Here is a 22834-nt window from a genome sequence, read left to right on the forward strand (position 1 = left end):
ATGACAAAGAGCAATCTGTAAAATGTGCATAAACATTTCTAGATGATTTACCAGAAATGTGGCCCAATTTATCTGTATTGACTGTAGGACACACAGCTCTTCATTAAATTTTTTATTAGGTGATGAGATTTAGAGTACAACAGGCTAAATATGTAAACAACTTTTCCCCTGAGGTATAAATTAACATTGGGAGAGATTATTAAAAGCAGCCTATTGGAAGCACAGGATAGAGGCTAATTTTGCTTTTGGCACGTTTGACAATCTCTAAGGCAGGTTTCTATTGCACAGTGTAGACAGGTCCTGTTCTAAATTTCCTATTCCAATTTCCTTCTTGCAGAAACAAACTGATTCCATTCAACAGATGGATTAATACACAAAGAACACAAACATTGATATGTCTGTGTAATACATAGACAGGCCCAGTTTAAATACCAATAAAAGCTCTACTATAAGAGTAAATCAGCCACCATAGACAGTTAACACAAAAAAGGAATGTCTTAAAAGCTGGTATACTTCAATAAGTCATCTTTATGTACCATAAATCACTAAAGACTGAAGGGAATACATTAGTTTTAAGTGTAAAATACATTAGATATAATACATTAGAGATGATTTTACACCAGAAACCAGAAGTAGCAATCTGTAAATTATACTACCGTAATTTACAGTGCATACAAGTACTGACTTAAGTATGTTCGTTAAGATTTGTAAACATCTGTTTTGAATATGGAAACTGGTTTCAAGGCTTGATTAAAAGCACACAATTACAGTATGGTCATTTGTCTATATCAGATCAGCAGTATTCAGCACTTATTCTCTCTCCACACACATGGCAATGCCCATTCCACCGCCTATACAGAGTGAAGCGACCCCTTTCCGTCCCCCTGTCCTCTGAAGCGCATGGAGCAGGGTCACCAACACTCTACAGCCAGACATACCAAGAGGATGTCCAAGAGAGATCGCACCTCCACACACATTAACCTAAAGGGAAAGAGACAATCTCTCTCACACACATGGATATGTCAAATAAATACTATAATAAATACCACATCGTAAGTATTCAAAATGAATACTCAGCAATCCACATAAACACACACATATACGTATGTATATATGTGTGTGTGGATATACATGAAAAAATATACAAAAAAAATAAATAAATATATATATATATTTATTTATTTTATTTTTTTTATTTTTTTTTATAACTTAAGCAAAGAGTTCATTTGGTTCATTAGTGTAGTAATCTGGTCACCATGGTGGACCTCCAATATTTGCAATAATGGAGAGTTTCATCATGATATTACACTCGTTTTACTGTGTACAGAAATCATTGGGTAACTATGTCAATATAATATTGTGTAAATCTGTATGAAGTAAATAATGTATAAAGTGGAGGAAATAACACACCTTGTCAGGGTTTAGACCGAGCTCCTTCACCACTGCAATGGACTGAGCAGCAAACGCTTCATTTATCTCGAACAGGTCAACCTCATCTAGCTTCCATCCGGCTTTATCAACCTGGTTAGAAAGTAGATGCAATTCACTTCAAAAGCCAGTATTATTGCTAGCACAAAACAAATTGGCCTCTAACAAGAAATTGGTGAGGTCTGTAGCAGAAAACATTTTAATTGAATTAGCAAATGTTATTATTCTCTCCTCTCTTGTAAGTCACTTTGGATAAAAGCATCTACTAAATGCATAAATGTAAGTGATACTGCATTACATTACATTATCTCTCTCTCATTGACCATTCCAGTTGTGTCCGATTCTATGACCATGAATTTTCTTGGCAATTATTTTCCTAGGGTAGGTTGCCAGGTCTTTCCCCAACCCTCCCCATTACATGGCTCAAACAAATAATATAACAGCATAAATCATAACACACAATTATAATTAAATCATATCATAATATATAAAATTATATTTTTTCCTTTTATTATATATATATATATATATATATATATATATATATATATATATACACAATTCTGCTCAACTTTTTAGATTTATTTGAAACTCTGAATCTGGTTCTTTACTGGTTTTTATTGATCCTCCAAGTGTCTGTTTCAGGATCAAGCACTGATTACAAGCATTCATCCTTCATTCATGTGGTTGAATTAAATCCTGTGACGACTCGACAGACACTCACAGCTTTTCTAATGGCTGGAATTGGCCCTGTGCCCATGACTGAAGGGTCAATGCCCGCCTGAGCCCAGGACGTGATGCGTGCCATTGGTTTTAAGCCCCGCCTCTGCGCCTCTGATTGGCTCATGAGAACGGTAGCTGCAGCTCCATCATTTATGCCTGTTAAACAAAAAATCATCACAATGGAGAAAAGGACATTAATATCTGTATGCAATGAAGATGTCAAAATTGAGTGTCAAAGACATCTCTATTTACCTGAAGCATTGCCAGCTGTCACTGTACCAGAACTATCCTTCACAAAACAGGGCTTCAGTTTGGACATGGCATCGATATTGCTGCCATGCCGAGGAAACTCATCAACTTTGACCTCGACTGGACCTGATATGGTAACATAGGTTTTATTTGAATTCATATTCAGTCAGAGGTAAATGCAAGCTTACAAAGATGATTTTAATAGAAAACAATACAAAAATACTGCTTAAGGATAAGACACTACCTCAACTGAATACACTACTGTTCAAAAGTTTGGGGTAAGTTTTTTTTTAAAGCAATTAATACTTTTATTCAGCAAGGATGCATTAAACTGATCAAAAGTGACAGTAAAGACATTTAAAATGTTATAAAAGCTTTCCATTTAAAATAAGTGCTGTTCTTTTTTTTAACTTTCTATTCATCAAAGAATCCTGAAAAATATGTATCACAGTTTCCACAAAAATATTAACTGTTTTCAACATTGATAATAGTAAGAAATGTTTCTTGAGCACCAATTTAGCATATTAGAATGATTTCTGAAGGATCATGTGACACTGAAGACTGGAGTGATGGCTGCTGAGAATTTTGCCATTACATATATATTTAAATTACATTTTTAAATATATTAAAATAGAAATGTTGTTTTACATTGTAATAACATTTCACAATATTACAGTTTTTACTGTATTTTTTATTTTGAAACAGTAGTGCATATAAAACCTTTATTATTGAAAGTATAAAAGAGCCTCTTGCCTTTCCTAGAGGGAACAGTAACTGGCACAATCTCCTGGTCAAAATAGCCGGCCTTCTGAGCTGCTTCAGTTCTGTTCTGTGATGTCACAGAAAACTGGTCCTGAGTCTCACGGGACACCCCCCACTGCTTGGCCACATTCTCCGCTAACACATGCACACAACCAAAACTAGATCAATTATCCTATTAAAGGGCACAATAAAGCTAGGCAATCTGTTTTAAGAAATTACCTGTGACTCCCATGTGGTAATTGTAAAAGGCGTCTGTGAGTCCATCAGTCAATATACAGTCCTGCAAAGTAGCATCTCCCATCTTCACCCCTGACCTCATCTGCACTATATGAGGAGTCTGACAGACAAAATATTGCATGGTTATCATTAGATCAAGATATGTGTATTTGACTCTGCTCAAATGTGCCTTCTTTTTACTCTAAGATCAGTGTCACAGATGTCTTACCCGACTCATGCTCTCCATCCCTCCTGCTACTACTATAGTGGATTCTCTAGTCATGATGGACTGAGCACCAAGACACACAGACTTCAGGCCAGATCCACAGATCATCTGACAGCTCCATGCAGGCACTGAATATGGGATACCAGCACCAACACTTGCCTGCCGGGCAGGGTTCTGCCCGTGACCTTAATAGAGTAAAAGTAGGAGAAACTAAAGGAGGACTATCAATCCACAAGCTAGAGTACACTACATGTAGTGCTGTATTATTACCTGCAGTGAGGACATGACCCATGATGACCTCTGAGACCTCTTCTGGCTTTACATTGGCCCTCTTCAGAACATCTTTAATGACTAACGTCCCCAGATCATGGAGGGGTACACTACTAAGGGCTCCATTGAATGATCCTGAGAATAAAATAGGCAAAACATATTTATTCTTATGTTTTAACTTAATATTTAATTATAATTAATAGAATTTAATATATATTTTATATATATATATAACACACACACGAAGAGATTTCGTTGACCAATCATAAAAATTTCTTCTGGCCATGGCGATACAATAAATTGACCAATCAGAGCACGAGAACACTAGGGAGAAGGCAGGGCAACCAATCAGAGCAGCTCTACGTTTCTTCTGCACCATAGTGAGACACTACAGGATTGTCGTGTAGCTAGAGCGTTAGCTAATTACATTAAACTAGTAAGACATTTATTTTGACGATATTAAACTACAGTGAAGAGACTTTCTTTCATCGTGCAGATCATTTGGTTAACTTGTTTATTCAGGTAGTAGCAGAGGAGATCAAACTTTCTATAATAATCTGTCAACAAGCTACAACAGGATACCCTGCAGTTTACAGCTACTAAGAGGTGCTTTGCATCGTGTGGAAAATAGAATGATAAGAGACATGAAATGAAGTTTACCTATAGGTGTCCTTGCTGCAGAGACGATAACAATCGCATCCGTGTTCATCTTTGCTGTAGCGCTGGTTTTTCCGGCAGGTTCCTTGTTAATATGCGTCCAGTGGGCTGGTTCTGTCGATGTATATGTAGGTAGTTTCGAGGAGCCTCCTACCTCACGCTATGGTCTCATTCATTTGATAAGAGAGTACGAAAGCATCATCACCGAGATCTAAGTCTGAAGCATTGGTTTTCTTTTTGTGTAGCGCCATCTAATGGTGTGGACGATTAACAAAAGGCACTGAACTTAACTAAAAATCAGTTTTATTAAAAATACCACTTTTTAATATCAGAAACAATTCAAACATCACTTTAACATACTCACTAAATACAGATTTCAATGCATTTTTACTGACATTTTGGGCATTAAATATATATAATTAATCCAAGACACTGATAAACTAATGGAATGGTTTTTGATAGAATTCATTCAAAACAGAAAATCAAAGCAACATTTGAGTCATATTAAAATTCTTTATTGATATTTGGTCAGTACATGAAAAGGATTGAAATCAGAATTTAACAAGATACATTTCAAAAAACTACACACAAGTCAAACAAAAATGTTTTCCCTCGTCATGTAGAGGAACAAAAAGTTCAACATCAGGAAACTAAGGACTCTCTGAACTTGCAGCTTCAAGACTTAATTGAGCTTTTTGATACGATACATCACACGTAGCTAAATGATTTCTAGTGAGAGAGCAAATGAACAGTACAGAACCAAGTGTTCAATATTACTTTGACAGTGGAAAATGGTTTAAAAGTCATTCATTAAAAAAAAAAAAAAAAATATTCAAATATACAAACATAATGTTGCTTATTTTATAAACGTAATCAGCTTTGAGCATGTCACAAATGCACTGAAGTAGATTATAATGGGAGGTCGGGTAGAAAACAAAAGTGATGCAGTTGACCATTTCTCAAACAAGAACGAACTGGCCTGAAGTGTGTGACTTTCTTGTTTGTCATGAGTTATTTAAAAAATGAACATGAAACTTTAAGAATGTTACAAAACAGACCCTGTGGAGGCATTGGAGGTGTTGGTGGCAACTGTCGCTGCAGATGAGTCCAGGCCATTCTGAGTGCTGTGCCGCGTACCCGCAGTCCTGCTGCCTTTGGAGACAGCAGCGGCCTCATGGGAGTCAGCATTGGAGTCTGTATCATTCGAGTGCTGGGTCACTGACGTCTCACTGCCCGTAGGTGAGTCCACGCTCTCATAGCCTGCACTTAGCTGAGTCACGTAACCTTCTCCACCCCTCTGGCTCACAGCATCTTCTGAGTGGTTGGAGAGTTTTGACATGCCACCATGGGTGGGGCTGGAGACAGAGGGCGACGGTGGGTAATCTTCATCTGCGCTGCTTGCTTCCCTATACAGACTGGATCCAGACACCCCCCTCTGAGACGAGTTCCCGTTGGAGGGTCCATTGGACACCCTTCCGCAGTCTTTCCCCACATTTGAGCTGGAGGTGTTCATTGGTTCACTTTGAATGGAAGGTTCAGAGGCCGTTGAAGGAGAAGTTCTGCTCGGACCAGCTCCACTAGAAGTTCCTTGGGTTTGGTTCATCTGAGACAACTGCTGCCTGGTCTCCCTCAGCTGCTGCTGAAGAACCAGAATGGTGCTCTGCATGCCCTCCACCTCCTCATCCAGCTGAATAATGAAGTCATTCAGCTCTGGACCACATAAATGCAAAGGTACAAAAAAGTGAGTCAAGTTTAAGTCTATTTAAAAGGAACCATGAATGGAGTGAATGAACAGAGAAAGGATTTTGCTCACCATCTTGGCTGCTCTTGAGCTCTTCGCTGTACTTCTTCTGCAAGGCGAGCTCGGCCTCCAGTTGGGCGATGCGCCCCTGAGACAGCTGCCTGCCCAACTCCTGATTCTCCTGGATCAGCATGCGACATTTCGCCATCAGCTTCTTACCCGTCTGGCTGCAAGGGAAACAAGTCTAACATCACATCGTGAACATGGCCACAGGGTCAATGCAAGTGGCCACTGCATTTATGAACTGGGTGGTAACATTAGCCAACCCGAAAGAGTTTACAACAAATTCTCCAATAGCCACACTGGTCTTTAGACTGCTAAATCTTGTTGACAGTAGAGTTTACATGCACTTAAGAAAATGGCTTAGTTCTGCATAAAGCGGTATTCTGAAACTAGTAAACATGGTTTAACACGCTTGGGCTTTTGTCTGAGATTGTCTCTAATGTGGACATGTAAATGCATAAGCGAGGTTCTTACCACTTTTTTTAAAAGTGCATGTGCATGGAAAAGATCAGACAACTAAAGTAACAACAGTGTAAAGAAACCCAATTTTACTATCATGCCATATGTATAAGCATTTTAAGAATGCACTGCTAGCTCAGTGCATGCAAGCGCAATGGCGGATAAGCGGTTTTCCGGTGTGCATGTAAACAGTCAACGACAATCAAGAAAATCAAGTAACTGTTCAAACAATTCTGGGAAGAAATGGGTGAAAGACCAAATCAAGTTTAACCATCAAGTGCAATACATCTGAACAGATGGTAGCATTCCAATAGGCCATTATCCAAGTTGCAAAACCAAATTCATTCAAAAAAAAATCTAAAAGCAGAGATGTTCACAGATTCAGTTAAAATTAGTACCTACCTGTTAATCTAAAACCAGCTATGAGCAACAAAGCAATAATTGCATCAATTGAGGCTTAATGTTATTGTGACTGGTCATAGACTAGATGACAGCAGGTAAAAAAAGTTTAAAATTTTCCCAACAGTAGGCAATGCAATTTCTTGTATTATCATTGATATAAAATAACCGCAAAACTGAATGTGCCAGAACACCTCATTTAAATCAGCAGCATATTTTACTCTTCTATTTGGGGTTAAGTAAATGCAACCCATTTCTACTGAAAAACTCAGCAAAGACTGTACTGATATATTGATATGCTGTACAGAGATGCATTCAGTACCTTGAGTTTAATGGTGACTCGGGTGCTTTGGTGTCAAATACAGTAGTCAGTAATACTACTGTCCTCAAATTAAATGATTTTGAATCATTTCATAGCAAGTGCTGGTATTTCACAATTAAGCAAAAATAAAATGTGAGGTAAAAATTGACTTTCCTTAAACTGGTTCACCATTTTTCTGGACAATCTGCTGCTAACCTCCAATGAAATCTCTGATGAATCACTTAATGCCACTTTAGAGCAAACAATATTTCAAAATACTTGGTAAAAGAAACTTGCCTTAACCAAGTTGTTTTCATAGATTAGAAAGTAGAAGCTCTAAAACTACTCTTGAATCACTCCCTTTTAAATGCAACTTTAAAGTCAAAATGTAATCCTGACATAAAATAACTACTGAGCAAAACACCTGCAAAGGAATTAAACGTGACCCGAGAGAAATAAACAAAAAACAATTAAAATCCTCACTGGGTAACCGCAAAATAAAAAGTGGATTAGAAAGGTGCACAAGTTAAAGTACAAATGATCATACACAGACATTTGAACAGCTTGAATGGTTTCCTCTAACACACATTGCACATTTGCATTCACATTGAAAAGAACAATTATATTTGCATCTGCAGCAGCGCAACAGCCAATTTAAGATGTTCACCAAATCAGTCAATTCATTTGGACCACACTGCTGTAAATGCAAGGTGCATTTCCAGAGCAAAAACAAAGTATAATATTACGAACACAAAAAAGAAAAGGTTTAAGACACTGTACCGTATGTCGCACCTGTGAGATGAACATATATCAAAGTCTTTGCAGATCAGAAAGTCTGATTCCTTCCCCCAAAGTCTTACATCATAAAGGCTTCTGCCCCCAAAGTCTGCCTCCCCATTTCATTGCATCACACTACATTCCCACCTCCCTGTTACATTCTAGATTCTTAACCAGAGTCTCAAGGTGTCTACGATGGAGTTTAAATGGGGGCATATTTCCTCTGCAACACATTTAGTAGGGCCATGTCATGTTTTAAATGTTCAATCAGTGATCTTTAAACTACAGTTCAGTCAGCTCCAGAGCCAACGCTTTGCTCAAGTCTTTCATAGGCCGCCTTTTTTGTTACAGGAAGCTTTCTAACATGGGCTGTTGGGGCTGGAAGGGGGGCGTTTCCGACGTGACCACCTCTTCAGGAACAGTCCCGATTCCTTCAGGCTTCTGTACCATGAGGGGTGTGGGGGGAGAAAAAGAGCTGAAACAAAAGTGTCACCTGACCAAAACTGTTGTGTTTTGTTCTGATTTTACATTACGGTATGTGTAATAGCAGGGCAATACGAAAGAAAAATGTCTTTTGTTCTGAGCTTTGGCTTTAAAGTCTGAGTCTTGTTGTGAGCAAAACATTTCAGTCTTCCCCCACCATTATCTGCACTCCTGCAGAGGAGAAGGTGGGGGTTGAATCAGGAAAGTCTTGACTTTTTGTTTGGAGGGGGAGTTATTTTAGTTTACCTATCAGGTGTAAATTTCCAGGCACTCAGTTCATTTTGGGCTTGCTCCAGTTTGTCTTTAGTCTGTTCCAGTTCAGCCTTCATTTTGAGGAAAAATAAGTTGATGGCTGGGTCCACCATGGACGATCTCAGCTGAGCTGCACTCGGTTGCTGGACTTGCTTCAGGTACTGGATCTGGGTCTGCAAGGTAAGGGAGACCATTAGAATGAATCTCAGCAAGTAAAAAAAAAAATACATATCAACGTCAATCAAGGCATGTAATGCCCAATCTGTAAAAACAAAATTGACTCTTTAAATCTTAATATATTAAATAAATGTTCAAAAACTCCAAACTTTAACAATTCACAACAATTAAATTACAATTTTTTTTAAATTATCATTACATGCCAGCTTCTGTGGCTATTTCCATGGCAAGAAAAATCATTTGTACCTGCAACGATTGTAAAAAAAAAAAATTAGCAAAACTGACTGTGAAAGTTGCACTTAAAAGGTGCAATGCTGTGGTCATCATTCTCCACCAAAAGACTTTGCTTTACTTTTTGTCTGCTGTTCCAATGTTGAAATGCTAGAAACAATTTTCTCATTTCTGCTTCCATGCAACTACTTTGATGAATTACAATGAGCATTTGTATGACCAACATTTGCAAACATTTGACTAGAACAACAGCAGCTATTACTTAGGTAAATATTCAGTAATGTTTCAAGACAAGTCGGTACAAAGGACTATTTCATAATCATTTGCATACTACATCCACATGCTTCAGAAATAGAAGCATCTACTACAGTCCATCGAAACACTCGTTATCATTCAAGCAAATTGACCTAGTTCCTTAAATAAGAACTGACCATGAAGCAGAAGTAAAAAAGGAGACGTAGTAACACTTACTGTACACTCTTGCATTTCCTGCTCTTTAGTAGCAAGCCTCATGACCAGAATGTTCTCTCTGCGTGCAGATTCCTGCTGTTGCTGCTTCAACTTCTCCTCAGACTCTTTCAGGCCCGTCACATCATTGGCTGCAGACATTTCAACATTAAATAGATGCATTAGTTATCAACGTTTTATTTTCTGCACAACATAAATATAACATCTAGTTAACACAAAGACCGAATGCTCTTTGCACGAGTAAACCACTCGAGACCATCAATTATTCAGTGCATCTGGGATGTGCAAACTTACAGTTTAAATCAGCATATTTCGCCTCCAGCATCTGGACATAAGCTTCATGCTGCTTCCACCTACACCAGGAACAAAACATATCAGCATTACAATCAGGAAAGATTCAAATACATGTATACCCTTAAAGTTTATTGCACAACAGAATGGTTACACACCTAGTACAGAGCTCCTCTCTTGTCAGGGTCTTCATGTCAGATTCACTAAGGCGAACCTGCAAGGACAATAAATAAAGAATGAAGATTTATAAAAGGACCTTGTTGGCGGAAAGAGATTCATATAATCAGATTAGACTGCGACAATGAGCTCACCTTCTTCGGGAGAGGTTCTTCATTGGTCATTCTGATCTCTGTGAAGAACAGAAGCACACAAATCAAGCATTCAGTGAAACAACTCAAAGATGCACAGGCACTTCAAGCAACAATATGAAGCAATGGTCTAGAAGCAGTTGCGTGGATTTCACACGCCTACACATGTGCAATTACAAATATAGGCCACCAAGGCGAGCGATTCGCTGGTTTTTACATTAAGGCAACAATTACAGTAAAAGAGCCTTAAAAATCAAGTGTACGTAGTAATGCATTTCAAAAACTAATGATCGTAAAAACGCAGCGAAAATTGAGAAAATCAGTTGCTCGATTGGAAAAATGAAACTGCTCCAATAATCGGGTTTACTGCTCAAGCATTTCATGCACCTTTTCCACAATTATAATTTTTATAAGCGAAATGGCAAAGTAATCGAATCGGCCTCCAAAGAAACTTACCATTTAGCTTACAAGTGTCTCAAAAAAACAAAGTTAACCTTATTATTAAGGGAAAACGAGTTCGCCAGTTTAAAGAGTGCTAAATACGCCAAACGCTCTGCGCTGCAAACAACCGCGCCAATCTGATAGTCTCAAGATGCTCGTTGCTGTCGGTGGAAATGTGAAGCTTAAGTGACCCATTAATGCATGTCTTTCTTAAAATAGAGTCAATAAATTACCGTCGAAGTACGAAGAGGAATAAAAATGTGCCGGCGCCTTCTTGGAGCAGTTTCGCTGTCACAAAATGGCGGAGAAGGAAGAGACTCTCCCTCTCCGAGAAGCAGCACTTTATCTGAAATAACAAAATAAAAACTCTTAACACTTACCAGACCCAATTCACTTCGACCAGAATGACGCGTATTTCTTCCAATAATAGACCTTAAGTGCTTATGTTGAATTATATGTTTCTCGGAAGGAGGGACAGCTACGATTTTTATTTAAACAAAGTGGAACCCGTCCGCCATGACCAGCGTGTGCGCGATGTTCAGCCGCACAGCATCAGTGTGTTCGCGCGAGCACTGAGGGGGAGGAGCACGTTACCATACAGTGTTGTTGCCATGTTGCCGTTAGTCACTGAGAAATCGGGTCTCCATCAACTAAAGTTAATAGTTAAATGTGATAAGTATACACGAACCTGTGTATAAGTATATACAAACGACATTCATTTTAAATATGTATATAACTGCTTCGTCCCGTGTTTGTGTTTCTCCAAAGTGGTCGCTCATTTTAGATTTGTTTTTCAGACCATGTTGCGTGTTTCTCTTGCGGGATCTGGCAACACTGGCATTTTAACGTTAACTTTACGTTGACGTTTACCAGTTACATGTTTGAATGAGCCACTGCATGTATGTTTTTCGTTATACAAATGCTTGAGTGATTATTAATCCACCAGTTGGTTTGCTCTTGGTGTTATTTCTGTATTAATCAACATTGTTCAATTACTTGTGATGAAATGTGAGACAAGAAAATGTACAATCGTCATAAACCACGCAATATATATTCTGCAACAAAACCATTACTTCACAAAGTACTACTACTCACTGCAAAATAAGGCCTAGGATGACTGGCTGAATTATACCAATTGGCACAGGGGGTGCACAGATATTGCACCCTCATTAACTTCCACAAATTTCATTCAGTTGATATATATAAATTGAATTATATTTTAAACAGCTTCATTTAATATTTCACCAGTAAATATCTTTACGTTTCAGCCCATAACCAAATAAAAAAATAAACACTTTTGCGTCTGACCCCTATTTTTGATATAATGGTATGCTCTAGTCCAAGTTGAAGTTGAATTTCAAGGGCAGGTTGTAATGGAGCGAGTTTAGGTCTGTTCAGTGCATGTGTTGCTGTATGACGGAGTAGAACATGCTGTGCAGAGTCGGATATGTCCGCAGGTATTTAAAACAGCTCTCATATTGTGTGTTTGTGATTAACTGAATTACCAGGGTTGTTTATTAAATCAATGGCTGGATCAATAAACTGCGCACTTTTATGTGTTGGGTAACGTTAGAGCGACCAAGCTAACAACATCATACTCTATAATAGTTTGTGTAACTGACATAACGAGTGCAGTTTAGATCATTCTCATTGAATGATATTTGATAATAAATTTAGAGTTGTATACATGATGTAATGGCATCATCTGCTGCCGATTTGAGGCTGCCAAACAACAGCTTAGTTTGTTATAAATATCTAATCCATTAATAATGTGTTATTTGAGCTAACAGTATAAACCTGTTTTATCAGTCATAATAAACCTTATCAGAAGGCACTCAATCCGCTCATATCCATTGCAGCTTTGGTGGAAATAGATCATATAAACACTTACATTCAAGTTTTATGCTCACATATTATATAGCTCATATAGTTATATGTTTTCTTGTATAATGAGCGATTTATATTCTGTGGGGGAAATACTAAGCCTGGAATTATACAGACTTGTTTTATAAAAATGCTCTGGTCACCTGACTGCTGCCAAGTAGCAACAATTCAGTGAATTAAACTCACCCCAGTAATCCAACATTTCTGATTTATCCTGCCAAGTTACTTTTGTTGCAATACTTGCATTCCTCATAGAGACAAATATTTAATAGTTTTTTTTTATTGCCATCCATTCTAGGTGCGCTGCCACCTTGAACCCCATTTTGGGTGCTTTGGCCTCTAGACAGAAGCACACACTTCCTGACCTCCAGTATGACTATGGTGCACTTGAGCCTCACATCTGTGCTGAGATTATGCAGCTGCACCACAGCAAGCACCATGCAACATATGTCAACAATCTCAATGTCACTGAGGAAAAATATCAAGAGGCACTGGCCAAGGGTAAGTATTAATAAATGAGCCCGATATGCATCTCTTGGTTCTTGTTGATGGCTAGTGTCACTCAAAGCAGTCAAAAACTGCTGATTTTGCTTTTGATGATCAGAAAAAAGCCCTCCCTGAATTAAAATATTAAGTAAAATAAAAATAATCCTGAAATAAAATAGAAATATTAGATGAAAAACTTAAAAGGTTAGTTCACCCAAAAATGAAAATTCTGTCATTAATTGTTCACCCTCATGTCGTTCCACACCCGTAAGACCTTCGTTCATCTTCAGAACACAAATTAAGATATTTTTGATAAAATCTGATGGCTCAGCGAGGCCTGCATCGCCAGCAATAACACTCCCTTTTTCAGTGACCAGAAAGCTACTAACGACATTGAAAACAGTTCATGTGACTACAGTGGTTCAACCTTAATATTATAAATCGATTAGAATACTTTTTGTGCACCAAAAATAACAAAATAGCGACTTTATTCCATAATATCTAGTGATGGGTGATTTCAAAACACTGCTTCATGAAGCTTCGAAGCTTTAAGAATCATTTGTTTCAAATCAGTGGTTCAGAGCGCCAAAATCCCATGATTTCAAAAATGAGGCTTTGTTATGTCATGTGTTTTGAAACTTCAATAGTTCATGTTGACTCTGGCAGTTTGATGTGCGTTCTTCTGAACCACTGATTTGAAACAAATGATTCGTTAAGCTTCGAAGCTTCATGAAGCAGTGTTTTGAAATCACCCATCACTAGATATTGTTAAATAGTCGCTTTTTTGTTATTTAATAATAGAATTTTCATTTTTTTTTTTCATTTTTCATTTTTCATTTTCATTTTCATTTTTTTTCAACCCTTTAACATAAAATAAAAACTAAAACTAAAAACTTTATCTAAAAAATGTAAATATAAAAGCTAAAATGTAAATAATAAAAATAAAAGTTAAATCAAAATCTTAATTAAGTAGTACAGTGGGTACGGAAAGTATTCAGACCCCCTTAAATTTTTCACTCTTTGTTATATTGCAGCCATTTGCTAAAATCATTTAAGTTCATTTTTTTTCCTCATTAATGTACACACAGTCAGCACCCCTTATTGACAGAAAAACACAGAATTGTTGACATTTTTGCAGATTTATTAAAAAAAGAAAAAATGAAATATCACATGGTCCTAAGTATTCAGACCCTTTGCTGTGGCACTCCTATATTTAACTCAGGTGCTGTCCATTTCTTCTGATCATCCTTGAGATGGTTCTACACCTTCATTTGAGTCCAGCTGTGTTTGATTATACTGATTGGACTTGATTAGGAAAGCCACACACCTGTCTATATAAGACCTTACAGCTCACAGTGCATGTCAGAGCAAATGAGAATCATGAGGTCAAAGGAACTGCCTGAAGAGCTCAGAGACAGAATTGTGGCAAGGCACAGATCTGGCCAAGGTTAGAAAAAAATTCTGCTGCACTTAAGGTTCCTAAGAGCACAATGGCCTCCATAATCCTTAAATGGAAGACGTTTGGGACGACCAGAACCCTTCCTAGACCTGGCCGTCTGGCCAAACTGAGCTTATGGGGGGAGAAGAGCCTTGGAGAGAGAGGTAAAGAAGAACCCAGAGATCACTGTGGCTGAGCTCCAGAGATGCAGTCGGGAGATGGGAGGAAGTTGTAGAAAGTCAACCATCACTGCAGCCCTCCACCAGTCAGGGCTTTATGGCAGAGTGGCCCAACGGAAGCCTCTCCTGAGTGCAAGACACATGAAAGCCCGCATGGAGTTTGCCAAGATGGTGAGAAATAAGATTCTCTGGTCTGATGAGACCAAGATGGAACTAATCCAAGATAGAAATCCAGGTGTGAAAAACTCATGGCTGTATTAGATCAAAGGGGTGCTTCTACTAAATACTGAGCAAAGGGTCTGAATACTTAGGACCATGTGAAATTTTTGAGTTTTTCTTTTTTAATAAATCTGCAAAAATGTCAACAATTCTGTGTTTTTCTGTCAATATGGGGTGCTGTGTGTACATTAATGAGGAAAAAAAAAGAACTTAAATGATTTTAGCAAATGGCTGCAATATAACAAAGAGTGAAAAATTTAAGGGGGTCTGAATACTTTCCGTATCCACTGTATATCAACAGTACTAAAATTACACTGTTTTATACACCTAATTTCCTCAGAAACTTGAAGTTCACTTATAATGTAGGCCAATATACTTTTCATAAATGGTTTAGTGGGAAAATAGCAGTATAAATATTTACATTTATTACATTCTAAGGACTTAGAATTGTCTTCATTTCATATAACAAGTCTTCAGTTTTGCTCTTGCTGTGTTACAGGTGATGTGACGACCCAAGTCTCCCTTCAGCCTGCACTGAAATTTAATGGTGGTGGTCATATTAATCATACCATATTCTGGACAAATCTGTCACCGAATGGTGGAGGAGAACCACAGGGTGAGAGATTTCAATCAGCTTACCCTGGACATGTTTAATGTCATTTATGAAGTATATAGTTGTATATGTTGAGTCTTTGGTTCTTTCATATTACAGGTGAGCTGTTGGAGGCCATTAAGCGTGACTTTGGCTCATTTCAGAAGATGAAGGAGAAGATGTCAGCTGCCACAGTGGCCGTTCAGGGCTCAGGCTGGGGCTGGTTGGGCTTTAATAAGGACAGTGGAAGACTGAGAATTGCTGCTTGCGCTAACCAAGACCCTTTGCAGGGCACTACAGGTAAATGTTCCTTAAGAAATGGTAGAGAATAGATCTATTTTGGTAAGGTATGAGTTGACACTATATTTTTTTTTCTATACACTCTTTAACAAGACCATCAGTGCATACTCTAACTTAAAGGATTAGTTCACTTTCAAATTAAAATTTCCTGATGATTTACTAACCCCCATGTCATCCAAGATGTTCATGTCTTTCTTTCTTCAGTCAAAAAGAAATTAAGGTTTTTGATGAAAACATTCCAGGATTTTTCTCCATATAGTGGACTTCAATGGAGCCCAAACGGTTGAAGGTCAAAATTACAGTTTACAGCGATCCCAGGCGAGAAATAAGGGTCTTATCTAGAGAAACCATTACTCATTTTCTAAAAAAATTAAAATGTTATAAGTTTTAACCATAAATGCTCATCTTGAACTAGCTGTCTTCTTCTTCTTCTCTATTAGAATTCCGGCAGTGTAGACACTGCTAAGTGTATTACTGCCCTCCACAGGTCAAAGTTTGAACTAAATTGTCATATACAATATGTTTGAACAATTAGTTCAAACTTTAACCTGAGGAGGGCAGTAATACACTTAGCAGTGTCTACACTGCCAGAATTCTAATAGAGAAGAAGAAGAAGAAGAAGAAGAGAGCTAGTTCAAGATGAGCATTTATTGTTAAAAAGTATATAAGGTTTTTTGTTGTTGTTGTTTTTAGAAAATGAGTAATGGTTTCTCTAGATAAGACCCTTATTCCTCGTCTGGGATCGTGTAGAATGCTTTGAAGCCGCACTGAAACTGTAATTTTGACCTTCAACCGTTTGGGCTCCATTGAAGTCCACTATATGGAGAATAATCCTGGAATGTTTTCATCAAAAACCTTAATTTCTTTTCAGCTGAAGAAAGAATGACATGAACATCTTGGATGACATGGGGGTGAGTAAATTATCAGGAAATTTTAATTTGAAAGTGAACTAATCCTTCAATTACGACAGTTGACCATATCCCCCCTGTTTTTCCACGCGGAAGTAAGCTATTTTCTGTGAATGTGTGAGACTTCCGATTCATTGGCTGCTATAGGTAAATAACTAATAGAATAAAAAAGTGCAGTAAACGGTAATAATATGGTAAGAAATACCATTTTGCTATATAAAGCAACATAACAAGCTGTTTTGTACAGATAAAAATAACTGGAAGAATGTGACACAGGAAGCCATACACATTCAATTTACAAATGGCCATGCACACTCTTACTTTAAAAATACGGTGGATGTCCCTATATATAGCAGTTGTATGAATTACTTAAAGGTACACTATATAACATTTGGCCCTCTAGTGGTTAAAAAACAAAACTGCATGCATTTTGCTGAAGAACTTTGTTTTGGTTGTGCTTTAGCTCTGCATGACTGCGGATGAATATGACCCTTCACAAAGGATAATTCTTAACAATGAACTTTGTTAGAGAGCTACATATGGCAATTTTATCTGTTCAAAAAAATGCCTTACTCACCTGTTGAGTAATAAAAACGCCATCCCTGTCACCTTTACAACATTTCAAATCCCTCGGTTCTTGCCATCTCCGAAAAGCCAAGCCAATGTTGAATCTTGTTATATTACGAGCTCTGTCGCGTTCTCTTTTTGCCAGCAGACTCTCATCCGTTCGGCTTTTTTTTTTTTTTTTTTTTTTTTTTTTTTTTTTTTTTAAAGAGGGGTGATTCTCTGGGAGGTTCGAGATTAGTGTGCCTTACGTCAACCTTTTTTCTCATTGTGACAACCTATGCCACTCTCACGCCATACCCGTGTCAAAGTATCCAAAACCATCCCAACTGGTCTAAAATATAAACACTTATAATAGGCTTACCATAGTGAATCGGGGTAAGACAAAAACATGTTTTGGAAGAAGATTTGATGATGTATTGACTTTGTATTGAACAAAAACAAAAGTTACATAGTGTACCTTAAACGTAAAGCAACATTCTGGTAGACTCTATAGAAAAATAAATCAGTTGTTTTTATAGTTGTTAAAGTCTTTGAACTTATAATATATCCTTTTTCCTAAATTTCAGGTCTCATCCCATTACTTGGGATAGATGTCTGGGAGCATGCATATTATCTCCAGTACAAGAACGTTAGACCGGACTACGTTAAGGCCATCTGGAATGTTGTGAACTGGGAGAATGTCAACGAGCGTTTCCAAGCTGCCAAGAAATAAATTGCACCACACTTGGGGGTGAAAAAAAGAACACAGTGTCCATTTATACCTTCGACGCACAAATAATCAGACCACATTACAACCACCAAACTCAGCTGAGACTCTAGAGATGCTTTATGGTTCTTGTCAAGCTCATTTTCCATGCAGAATTGTGCAATGTAACTCGTAGCTTGCATTTTTGTTGAGTCGAAATCGAGAATATGTACATTTATCAGTTCATGCAAATTAAAAGATTGAAAAGACTGAAGTAGTCTTTGTGTTTTCTTGTTTTTAAATGTAATCCTGAAAACATTTATAAATTATTAATAATATAAAACATGCATTGTTTTAATATTTATTTTAATATTACTAATATGAATCCTACCAAACTGAATTATTTTAAAGTTGATAGCATGTCATTCAGTGCAGTGAGACTGGAATTTGTTAACAGAACTTTTTGATAAACTGACAACAGATGCATTTTACAGTTTAAGAGTTTTATAAAAGCTTAAGTGTGCATGAAGTCTTTTCTCCTTGTAGCAACAGCAGAGGGTGCCAAATACCAGCAGGTTTAAAATATATGGAGGAATTTGGAAGAATGGCTAGATAACCAGACTTGAATGGATTATGCTGTGAAAAACTATTTTTCCACAAACTGAAAGTGACATGACTGTAGTGGTAATTGTTCCTGTCAGTTGTTTTTTCTTTCCCACTGACACATGATTTAAAAAAGTGACCCTCATGTGGCTTTTGTAATCAAATTGTTCTTTATTAGTGCTTTATTACTATTTTCAGTTGAGAATTGTCACAGACGTTAAATCAGACAGTGCTTTGCAGTTTCCATGCATTCCCATGTGCTTTTTGGGTGCTTTGTGTCTTCATGGTTGTGAACACGGATACATTCGTTTATATTGTAAGAGCAATTTAAGAGATAGCGATTCATAAGGTGTCCAAAGCACATGCTCAAGCACTTTTAAGATATAGTGGCCAAGTCAAACAGAGTATAAAACAAGTTTCTTTTTTTTGGTTTCATATCTTAATCAAATTGTTCTGACAGGTTATGACCGAATCTTGATACTGTCCTTTGAAAAGCATTTCAACTGTTCTTTTATTTCCTTTAAAGTGAAAATACAGAGAAAACATTGTGATGGCTTTAGAGTCTCCTCCAGTAAAATGATTTTATTCTTTTCCTGCAGGTTTATGCATTTGCTGATGCCGATATTGCATTAACAGTTGACAGTTTTCCTTTTGTTATGGGCCAGACCTAACTTTTTGAGTCCATTTTTTGAGTGCAATTTAAAACGTTTTACTAACTTGGAGCCCAAAAACACGACCCATGAGGATGGTGAACACAAATTGAGTTTCACACACCCACTCTCAACCTGTTTTGAGTCCGATTTCTCTCACTGACATTTCTTGCACAAATTAAATTCACTTCTAATGAAACGTGAAATTTGCTATTAGTAACTTAAGACGATTCGGTTCGGAGTCATTAAACTGAGAATAAGATCGATCCAGAAGTCCCCAGGCATTAACTTTACTTTGTTAAAGTCCTGTGATCTGCCAAAGCCGGATGTCATTCATCATCAATTCACTGTGAGACACATATTTGATGACTTTAGAAGAGGCTCCGGTTGTGGCTTCCTTAGGGTTCAGGTGCAGTAGAAATGTCAAACGTTTTGTTCTCAAATTGTGCCTGCTCATTGGAAAAACCCTTTAATGCTAGTCTTTTTGGCATGTTATGGTGTGGCCTACTTTTTCCCTCTTAAATTTAGAGTGCCAGAGTTTGCTTCCTTCTACCATGGCTCGTAAAGTAGACAGGCTTGCAGTCAAGAGTAGAGTTTCTTCAGCTTCTGGAAGGAAAGAAGGAAAATACCAACATCTATTCATCAAGCTCAGACCTCCCTCTTTTACCAACCTATCTGTCTGCTGCTTATTTTCTAACACCACCCTCTTTTTCCAAGTTTTTCCTTTTCCTGTTTTCTCTTAAGCACTGCTATTTTTTCTGTTGGTCCTTCCATCTTTCTTGTGGTCTCCTTATTTACATGCCATATAAATAAGTTTTAGTGTTTTCCATAATAGTTTGATAGATTTATTGTGTTGAAAGTCAAAAACCAACAGCCTTTTGTCAGTAAGACAACCTCTGCCTGCTCTCTTAATTTCCTTTTCTTATACTTACTAACTTCAATTTCACTCTCTTTGCCAGGGAAAACATTTGTCTGTGATCAAAGATGGTTGCCCATGACTTTATTTAAAACTCCCAACTAGCAGAAATGCATATAGATTATTTTCTGTTGATGATTGACACACCTTGCAATTTAATCCACTTTTGTATGTCATATCTGACAGACTTTTTAAAGTTTAGTATGTTTGCTCCTACACTGATTCGTTTAGAATATGCAGAATAAATGTTCCTCTCAGACCTTATTATGCTATTTCTAAATAGTCTTTCATTAAGGATTGTTGTGTATAAATGGAAACATGTAATCATAACAAAGGAAGCGGAAAATGAATCTTGATGTTATTGTCTCATTTCTGCACAGAAGAAACTAAATGTTTTTTCCACATGATCCAGTGACTCTTTGAGCCATGCCACACAGTTTGGCGTGTTTCTTTTCGACATATTCTATATTTTTATTGTTGATAGATGAACAAGGCGCACTTGCCTGACCACAATTAACATTATGGTGCTTATAATAGAAGGTTTGGGTTAGGAACAGGACCATGTTTTCTTTGCGTTACATAAAGTGTACCATTATTATTTCTGAAAGATCAAATGCGGTGGTAGACCAGGGATTGCTATTGAATAAATTGTGTCTTTCCAAACAGCTCCAGAAATTGCTGTTTCTCAATCTCATTCTGGAATTCAGTACATTCCTCATATATAATGTGTTTGCTAAACTACATGTTATGATTCCTCATGTGTTCCAAGACCAAAGGAACCATCACAGAGATTATGTGAGCATATGCTTCATTGTAAAGTTTAGTCGGGCAGCATTAAATTTCTGTCATTCTGTAGCTTTTAATATACAAAAGGTAAAGCACCTGTTCCTTCTTATTACTGCAGTTTGCTCATAAACATTGACCTGAGAGAATGAAAGCTTGTTTGGGTGTTATCTGAGGTGCCTATTTTGCTGTAGGGCCCCAGGTTTCTCTTTTTATGCCTTATCATAAAACTTCTTCCTCTATTTGGCACTTAACCAGGAATAGCAATTAATCACCTCATATTTACACTCTTTCTGTGAACAGTTTCCATTTCCTTTTATCGCATACTGATGCAAAGTGCTCACAGGATCAACACAGGAAGTAAATGAAAAAGCACAAGACCGATAAAATAGTAGAAAAGATAAACTGCATAAAATTGTGTTTGTTTGATGCTTTCATTTACATATTTATGAACAGATTTCATTAACTTTTTAACAAATTAACAAATTATGCCTTCTTTGAGTGCACTGTTATTTCCACCATGACTAACAATTTTTCCATTTTTTTTTCTTTTGCCTTTTTTTCTTGTTCACTAGGGAGTGTGAAGCATAGTGTTAGTGTAGAGTGTATTTAAGATTAAATATATGTTCAGTGTGAAGAAATTATTTTTTGTGTGTGTTTAATGTGTATAAAACTACACTCTAAACCAGTGGTCGCCAACCCGTCGATCGCGATCGACTGGTCGATCTTTATCACTGTTCCAGTAGCTCGTGAAAATAACAGAAATATGAGTACAAAAATACATTGCATTTTTCCAGTCTTTGTACTGTATTTTTGTATTTCTTTTTCTGTTATTTTCGGGAGCTACTGGGACAGTGATAAAGGTAAATAGTCCACATCATGCATGAGTCTGTAAAAGGCCGTTAACAAGAGGCCAGAGACGCTGAAGACGGACGCGAAGAGGAGAAAATTCTGTAGCAGGCAGAGCAGTTGACTGTTCACCAGACTCGAAATATAGGAAGAAAATATAAATATTGAATTGGTTTGTGAGGAGTTATGAATTCATCTCTAAAAGGAATTACTGTCTCCAGAGAAATTTCGATGGAATTTTATTTTCCTCTTACCTCAGAATAATGTAACGTTAGCTAATTATTAGCGCAGTTCAGCTGTTTACAGCGGTAACCAAAGAAACGCTGTATCACTGCTGCTCCATAAGCGCCACCTGCTGTCAGAGAGTGAATTTACGTCTCATTCAACCTGTTGTTTTTGTTTCATGCTTTTGTGTGTGTGTAGCATATAATTTCACAAAGATAAAGTCAGACCGTCATGTTTTTGCTTTAAATCTTGAAGTTAAATCTAATTCAAATGAAAAACAACTGCTCATGCAACGTGTAGCATCTTTGTTTGGATTGTGATTAAAAAGCAGTGGTTCCCTCTAACTTGAAATGGCTATGTATTTTAGTTTATTATAATAGGATAATATTAATAATAAATATCTGCAACCAGTATCAGAATCGGGCAATTTGCTTGTAATAAATACATAAATAAGAATCTAAATTGGCCACGAAAAAAAAAAATACTAAATACAGTCTGGGCTGTCTTTTTCTATCAAGTAGATCTTGTCTTTCATAAAGGTCGACGTCAGGGATCTTGGGCTTAAAAAGGCTGGTGACCACTGCTCTAAACAATGCTGGGTTAAAAACAACCCAAGTTGGGTTGAAAA

At 37.2% G+C, this 22834-nt stretch overlaps 3 protein-coding genes across 4 annotated transcripts; 1 reads left to right on the forward strand and 2 right to left on the reverse strand.

Annotated features, from left to right (window-relative positions):
• Window positions 1-97: 97 nt before the first annotated feature.
• On the reverse strand, window positions 98-4733 carry acat2 (acetyl-CoA acetyltransferase 2). The gene is made up of 9 exons (XM_048206846.1): window positions 4535-4733; window positions 3875-4009; window positions 3608-3789; window positions 3382-3499; window positions 3154-3297; window positions 2404-2526; window positions 2153-2307; window positions 1411-1521; window positions 98-981 (listed from the first exon to the last, which is right to left on the reverse strand). Exons 1-9 carry the CDS (start codon window positions 4581-4583, stop codon window positions 811-813), a joined length of 1188 nt encoding a protein of 395 aa, XP_048062803.1. The 5' UTR covers window positions 4584-4733; the 3' UTR covers window positions 98-810.
• Window positions 4734-5030: 297 nt separating this feature from the next.
• LOC125278071 (WT1 associated protein) lies at window positions 5031-11528 on the reverse strand. Of its 2 annotated transcripts, none has more exons than XM_048206844.1 (8): window positions 11303-11528; window positions 10485-10522; window positions 10332-10387; window positions 10177-10235; window positions 9886-10013; window positions 9001-9179; window positions 6345-6499; window positions 5031-6241 (listed from the first exon to the last, which is right to left on the reverse strand). In XM_048206844.1, exons 2-8 carry the CDS (start codon window positions 10512-10514, stop codon window positions 5577-5579), a joined length of 1272 nt encoding a protein of 423 aa, XP_048062801.1. In that variant the 5' UTR covers window positions 10515-10522; window positions 11303-11528; the 3' UTR covers window positions 5031-5576. The 2 variants fall into 2 exon arrangements, with proteins under 2 accessions (XP_048062801.1, XP_048062802.1); XM_048206845.1 differs by lacking the exon at window positions 11303-11528 and adding an exon at window positions 11156-11252.
• A 701-nt stretch (window positions 11529-12229) lies between these two features.
• On the forward strand, window positions 12230-18450 carry sod2 (superoxide dismutase 2, mitochondrial). Its single transcript, XM_048206847.1, has 5 exons — window positions 12230-12379; window positions 13105-13307; window positions 15628-15744; window positions 15841-16020; window positions 18062-18450. The coding sequence occupies exons 1-5, from the start codon at window positions 12351-12353 to the stop codon at window positions 18205-18207; spliced, it is 675 nt and encodes a 224-aa protein (XP_048062804.1). The 5' UTR covers window positions 12230-12350; the 3' UTR covers window positions 18208-18450.
• The last annotated feature ends 4384 nt before the right edge of the window (window positions 18451-22834 follow it).

Source organism: Megalobrama amblycephala, linkage group LG11 (genome assembly GCF_018812025.1).
Source record: "Megalobrama amblycephala isolate DHTTF-2021 linkage group LG11, ASM1881202v1, whole genome shotgun sequence".
In the NCBI taxonomy this organism is placed as follows: domain Eukaryota; kingdom Metazoa; phylum Chordata; class Actinopteri; order Cypriniformes; family Xenocyprididae; genus Megalobrama; species Megalobrama amblycephala.

What these genes read in the sequence shown, in the direction of transcription:
- sod2 (XM_048206847.1), top strand. Translation starts at nt 12,351, where the DNA reads ATGCTGTGCAGAGTCGGATATGTCCGCAG. An exon ending in TCAAGAGGCACTGGCCAAGG is followed by an intron (nt 13,308 to 15,627) that starts GTAAGTATTAAT and finishes GCTGTGTTACAG; the next exon opens with GTGATGTGACGACCCAAGTC. An exon ending in TGGTGGAGGAGAACCACAGG is followed by an intron (nt 15,745 to 15,840) that starts GTGAGAGATTTC and finishes TTCATATTACAG; the next exon opens with GTGAGCTGTTGGAGGCCATT.
- LOC125278071 (XM_048206844.1), bottom strand. Translation starts at nt 10,514, where the DNA reads ATGACCAATGAAGAACCTCTCCCGAAGAAG. An exon ending in AGAGAGGAGCTCTGTACTAG is followed by an intron (nt 10,236 to 10,331) that starts GTGTGTAACCAT and finishes TTCCTGGTGTAG; the next exon opens with GTGGAAGCAGCATGAAGCTT. An exon ending in AGGAAATGCAAGAGTGTACA is followed by an intron (nt 9,180 to 9,885) that starts GTAAGTGTTACT and finishes CTTACCTTGCAG; the next exon opens with ACCCAGATCCAGTACCTGAA.
- acat2 (XM_048206846.1), bottom strand. Translation starts at nt 4,583, where the DNA reads ATGAACACGGATGCGATTGTTATCGTCTCTGCAGCAAGGACACCTATA. An exon ending in TTACCACATGGGAGTCACAG is followed by an intron (nt 3,298 to 3,381) that starts GTAATTTCTTAA and finishes TGCATGTGTTAG; the next exon opens with CGGAGAATGTGGCCAAGCAG. An exon ending in TACTGTTCCCTCTAGGAAAG is followed by an intron (nt 2,527 to 3,153) that starts GCAAGAGGCTCT and finishes TTACCATATCAG; the next exon opens with GTCCAGTCGAGGTCAAAGTT.